Consider the following 6,517-nt stretch of genomic DNA (forward strand, 5'->3'; position numbering starts at 1 on the left):
TTTCCCAAGTGGGTTAAAGGTTTGAAATATTGCATAAATTATACATTTGACTGAAATGCTTGTATTGAAACTTTTTGCATTCTACATGATAACACTTTCATGGTCTTCTTAAAGGGGTCATATGATGCTTTTTTTAAAGATCATTATTTTGTGTATTTGGTGTAACAGAATATGTTGACATGCTTTAATGTTCAAAAAACACATTATTTTTCAAATACCCTTCTAACACTTGCATTATCTATTCTTTTTCTGTTCTTTCTACTTGTTTTCTTTTTATTTATTATAAAAAACAAAATAAGCAAACAAACAAAAAAAAACCTTGCTACATATACTGTTAGGCGAAGCCCCGCCCACGAACCCGCCCCCTACTGTCCTCTTTTTGAAAACCCTTTGACGCGTACGATCACACTGGTGTGATTAGAACTTTCAGCGCGTCACGTCATCAACCGTTGAATTTAAATTCGCTTTCGCGCTTTGGCTGGCACAGAGCCAGATCGGACGCGCTGAGCGCTTGTCATATTATCACAAATATTAATTGTTTTCAACCATATAATACTTATTTTAGGTTTCAGACATTTAAATTTGTAAATCCCACAGCTCGGATTCAGCGTGAATAACATGGCGGCGCCCGTCACGCGGTATAAATCATATAACACGGTCGATATAAAAGTGTTTAAACTACCAAATAGATTTAATTGCACATATTTCAGAATTGGAATATCAGATATTTCATAATATAGTGAGCATGTTTGTGAATATTTTGAATAAAACAGGAAAAACTAAATAAAAGCAACCCATGTGTCATACAGATCTATTGTGGCTGCGTTGTGTCACATGACAAGCATGACGCGTCACCATGGAAACAATAAGGCGATACGATACATTCTAAAATAACGGTCGCCTAAAAAAACTCACTCTGTGGGCTCAGCTAGTATATTTTAAACCCACGTGTGAATGGGTTAATATAACTCTGATTGTATTCGTCTGAAAGAACAAGGTCATATACACCTAGTATGGCTTGATGGTGAGTAAATCATGGGTTAATTTTCATTTTTGAGTGAACTATCCCTTTAAAGTAAAAGTAAGAGGAATGGCTCGGATTTCAGGGATTCTTCTCATAACTCACAAGTTTAGCAGCTTTGTTGTACACAAGTTTGAAATCATCATCCAAGCTGATCTCTTCTATGCGGAATGAGACTCCTGAGAAGCTGAGTTGGCGTGCGATGTACATCCCGCTGACCTTCATATCCATTGCGACGATCTCCATGGCCCCCACGCCCCTATAAATGAAGAGTGCAATCAGATTACATATCCAAAAAGGACTGTTTTCATACTCGCCAGCTAACAAGTTCGATCAGTATTCAATGTTTTATGTTTAAAATATCAAAACAATATTTATGCATTTGTAACTGCAGGTTGAAGCATCCCATGTCCCTCTGAGCTGCATTAAACAGTGTGTAAACACATCTAAATGCCACTTCAGATGCAACTTCTGCAAGGACTTTGTTGATACTGATTTCATTTGTTTGGTAACAGCCTAAATGTCTTATTATTCTGGTTGACTGAGTAAATGTAAGAATTTGACTCAAAAGATGCACACTTTTAGAAACAATGGCTTTATAAAGGTAAAAATGCAATTTCAACTTATTGGAAAAGATTAATTTCTATCACTGCTGTGAACTGACCACACAGAATATGAAGAATATCAAAAACTTTAGGAGTCAGCTGTCCATGGTAGTCCTTAAGATATCAGCACAATAACACACTCGGGCAAAATATCGTCTAATTATTGTTATCAATAAAATCCCAGAAAATATTGAGATATATATTTTTTGTTAATATTGAACACCCTAAGGCCCTATAAAATGCTTTTTTTTTTTTCTTCCTCAAATTCCATTTTATTTTTACCAAATTCTTTGTTTTCCATTATAATATTTCTGGATTCCATTTTAATAGTTTACATAAAAAACATGTTTAATTAATTTAATTCATTGAAAAAAATATTTTACTAATTTGTTTACAAAAATAGGGCCCTATTGTTGTTGTTTTTTCTCTTGAAAATTCTTTGTGTATTTAAATTTTTGTGGTAATAAATTTCTTCAAGTTAAACTGAACTTTTATTTTGACAGGTTGCATCACACAGAGACACACAGAACATGCAGGTTTCATATTGAAATAGTCTTTTTGCGGTTTCATATTCACAGACACTAATCCATATTGCAATTTTATTTAAATGTACTGACCTACTTTTGATTTACTCATTCTAAATTTGGCAAATTCCATGATATTCCATGTTATACAGTAAATTACATTTTTATTAATGGATCCTGCGATTCTGTCCTCGTTTTCTGCATTGCAGAAATCATAGGGCCCTATGTTTAGGGTAAGTTTATGTGGAATCATAGCTAAATATCTTAATTTCTTTCTTTTACTCTTTAGCTGTCTTGCACTTCTTTCTTTCTTTCTTTCTTTCTTTCTTTCTTTCTTTCTTTCTTTCTTTCTCAGTTATGTTCCTCTCTTTATTTCTCAGATGAACGTTTGATCATATTTTTGGCTGATGTTTATTTAACACACTTCAGCAGAGGAGGACACACTCCAGGTCCGACCCGTCAGATCCGTGTGTGTGTGTGATCGGCTCAGGAGAAGGAAGGGAAGGACACAGATTGGTTCACTGAGTTTCCTGTCCTGGCAAAAACAGGAAACCTGGCCACTGGATGCATTCACAGTCACACTCGCTCCTCTCATCTGTCTCGTCTCTATTTTATTTCCTCCTTTCAGTTCTTTTGGAATCCTTTACCTGTCGGCTGAAAGCTCCTGCATTGTGCTTTCAGTTCTTCTGGGTCTCTGAAAAAAGAATATCTGATGATGATGATCTGGGGCAAAATGCAGCTTGGTGAAATGGCCTGTAATTTCACTACTTTAATTGCAATGCAAGAACGATAGTCTGACCCTAACTGATTATATCAGACATGAGTGAGAATCAAATCAAAGAGAGGAAATCTCAAGGACTTTTACCTGTCTGAACATTAAAGCAGTAGTTGATGCTGCTGAAATGATGATGCTAACAGCAAAGCAATGCCTTTGTCTTAGAGATAAAACATTATTTTATGAAATAGTGCAAAATATATTTTCATGGCTGTAAATTTCTTCAAATCACACACTATTTTGAACATTTTCGACCCTGATGATGTGCAGTTTCAATTGTTCAGTTGCTGCAATCATGTCATGGTTTTCTTCTGTATGTTCAATTACACTACATTAATGCTGCTTTTATTCCGATCAGTTAACGCTCTTTAGCATGAGCACTCACAGTCATCCAAAGATAAGAAATAATGTCATTAACTCTCTCCCTCTCTCTCTGTGCTTGTGTGTTTCAGGCCAGTCTGTCCATCTGGGGATGGGGGGGTCTGGGAGTCGTCCTCTTCCTCATCACATTTGGACCCTTTGCCATCTTTTATCTGGCCTTCTACATCCTCTGTTTCATTGGCGGGTAAGTGGATCACAAATACGTCTCATTTCAGGCAGCATCAGTGCACTTTAAGCTCTGTAAGACCTGTTGATGTTCCAGTATGATGATGCAGTCTCTCTCTTCTCCCTTTCTAGGGGTTTTGTAGTGCTTCTTTTATTTGGAAAGATAAACTCAGAGAAACACCTGGAAAGGTGTGAACACTCCTACCTGCCATCAACACAGACGGCCATACTGAAGGTGTGCAAACTCTTGCATGTCTGTCTTCCCTTTTATTTATTTTTATTTATTATATTTACCACAACATACACAAGCATTTGTAATGCATTTAATCAATAAAGTACGACATTGATTTTTTTTTCTTAAAACATTTGAATTGAATTGAATGATTAAGTTAAATATTTGAATAAGTTAAAATAATTTAATAATTAATAATAAATTATTAACATTTTAAAAATTATTTGTAATAAAAAATACTAATACTAAAAAAAATGACATTCAGCATTTTTCCTTAAAATATTTGAATTATATTTAGTCATATTTAGTAATTTTTTTTTTTTTTAGAAGTTCTGTGTTATATGTTTTAGTTGTTCTGAATTTTGTTCTGATTTAATACAAAGTTATTATCAAAAGTGGTGGTAATCAAATTAAGGCATAAACCATTAACAATTGAATTCATCTTTTAAAATGTAATCAAACAAAAATTTCCCTTACAATTTTTTTGGGGGAAATTTTGGACAAAATTTTTGCTGCACAACAGATATATATATATTTGTTATATTAAAATATGCCTAGAAAAAAAAAACAGTCAACCACCCCTTTAAGGAATTAAATTGCTGATTTTTATTTCATGATGACTTTGGATTGTGCTTGTGTTCAACTTCAGAATTTTAATTCTTTGTGATTGTTCGTCAGGTTTTGGAGGAGATGAAATCAGAGTCCAAACCTATAAAGATCGATCGGCGTCTGACAGGATCCAGTATCATAGATGAGCCACTGCAGCAGGTACCGTCAACAAAACCAAACAGACAGATGAAAGTGCACATTCATGCGTTTGAGGAACCTGTGGTTTCTCCACTGATGAATTTCTCTCAGACTGTCGAGCTTTCGCTTCACAAATGCTGTTTGTTTCCACCCATGACATGAGTCAGACACTGGATCAGCTCGTTTAAGAGTTTAGGCTGAACTGCTGTTTTCATAAAGCAGATGAGCACATGACACTCGTTTTCAGTCAGTGGTCTCACATGCTGTACTGAATCGGCTTTAAGTCTGCTTACAATGCATATATTCTGCTGGGGTCACTTTTTTTAATGCTACACTTTAGCTTTTATTTGCATTTATTGTTAGTCAGAGAGGTTTCTTGCACCATAAAACCACCATATTGATGTTGCACAACCATTTTACACCCTCTCTTTGACATTTAGAAAACAGGTTGTTTTACTGTACCTTAGATATGTAAATGACGTACTAGTGTCACTCAAACTGTTGTTCAAGTTGCAGAATGTTGAATAAGTGTTATGATGCAAATATATGTTTGTTTTATGTTAATGGATCCATTCCAATACCTAGTGAGCTGCCTACACTGATAGCTACCTATGCTGTCATTATGCACACGTACCACTACATTTACGAGAGGCCTGTGTCTAAATGAATGATTTGTTAATCTAAGAAGCATAAAAATGCATCATACACAAAATAATATTAGATAAAATGGTTTATTTTTATTAGATGGAGATGTATTTGATGAAGTATATTTATAACAATTTTTATTTATTTTATTTTATTGATTATTTTATTTAAGTCAAGTCAAGTTAATTGGTATAGTGCTTTTAGAGCTGGGCGATAATATAGTTTACATCTAGGGTTGGGTATCGTTTGGTTTTTTCGATACCGGGGCCAAATCGATACTTTTAAAACGGTTCCGGTGCCTAAACGGTGCCTGAACCGATACTTATTAAAAAATAAATAAATAAAAAGTCCCCAAAAAATGATGGATTGGCCATCAGCACTATAAACACATGATGTCTGTTTCATTCATACTGGACGCCAGAGGGCGCCCTCGCACAGAAAATCCACATATCCAGTCACAGAAGGAGCGGAATTCATGACCCTCCAGGAAATCCCTTATATGGACAAAGACATAGCTATTATAGCTGTAACTCCTTAAACAGAAAATATAAACGTTTTGAATGATAAAACAAAGACAATAAACACTCGATTGCGACAATATAGTTTATCTATTCAAGCCATCTCTGGTATTTTCATAATAATTAAGTATATTTATAATCCATTGCTAATCGATGTATTATTTTTAAAGTAGCCTATGGAACATATTTTCTGCCTCATTCTGTGACAAGAAGCCACATCAGATCACAGAAGGAAGCATTTGACTGGTGTTGTGGAGTAAAAAGGTTATAATGTTCTGTTTTGTTGGACAACAGGTTTAGAAATGTGAATACAAGGGAAGTTTAGCTTTAGGCATTTTAATTTAATCATGTCTCGCTTAGTTAACGGAAGGCTACCTGCTGCCATCAGAGCAAGTGTAATTACTGCATTCACGCGCTCCTCGGATGCTCTCATTTCCCAAGTTGTGCTTTTAAGTCGGAATGTGAAAACAACGTGGACACTCGCGTAACTACAAAGATGTGTTGGATTTGTATTATTTGAGTTTTCCGACTTGAGTTCAAGTATTTTTGCAGATGAATTTTCTCAGTCGGGAAATAATTTTTCACGTGCGGTGCCGGTGATGATGCTTCTTACATCCGTTTCGGAGAAGTTTCGGAGAACCAGAGGACAGATATTTCAATCGATCGCTCGGGCATGGCACCGAAATCTGCGTTCTGATTTCGTTCTAGTACATACCGGTTATATAGGTACCGGTGCCATATTGGTACCGGGTTTCGGAACCCAACCCTATTTACATCTGGCATTAAACTTAATAATTTAATTAAACAATTTAATTAATAAATGTTTCATGTAATTTACGTTTTAATTAAAGGGGTCATATGATGCGATTTCAAGTTTTCCTTTCTCTTTGGAGTGTTACAAGCT

General features: G+C 35.2%; 1 protein-coding gene across 1 annotated transcript in view; it reads left to right on the top strand.

Moving 5' to 3' along the window:
• LOC107655094 (sorting nexin-13-like) overlaps positions 1-6,517 on the top strand; it is a 34,902-nt gene that overhangs the window by 8,659 nt on the left and 19,726 nt on the right. Inside the window, exons 2-4 of the mRNA XM_016442514.1 lie at positions 3,378-3,490; positions 3,604-3,706; positions 4,382-4,471. Of these exons, the coding sequence (XP_016298000.1) occupies positions 3,378-3,490; positions 3,604-3,706; positions 4,382-4,471 (306 nt within the window). The remainder of the gene's footprint in view (positions 1-3,377; positions 3,491-3,603; positions 3,707-4,381; positions 4,472-6,517) is intronic.

The sequence above is a fragment of the Sinocyclocheilus anshuiensis genome, unplaced genomic scaffold, assembly GCF_001515605.1.
Source record: "Sinocyclocheilus anshuiensis isolate Anshui unplaced genomic scaffold, SAMN03320099.WGS_v1.1 scaffold515, whole genome shotgun sequence".
NCBI lineage: Eukaryota > Metazoa > Chordata > Actinopteri > Cypriniformes > Cyprinidae > Sinocyclocheilus > Sinocyclocheilus anshuiensis.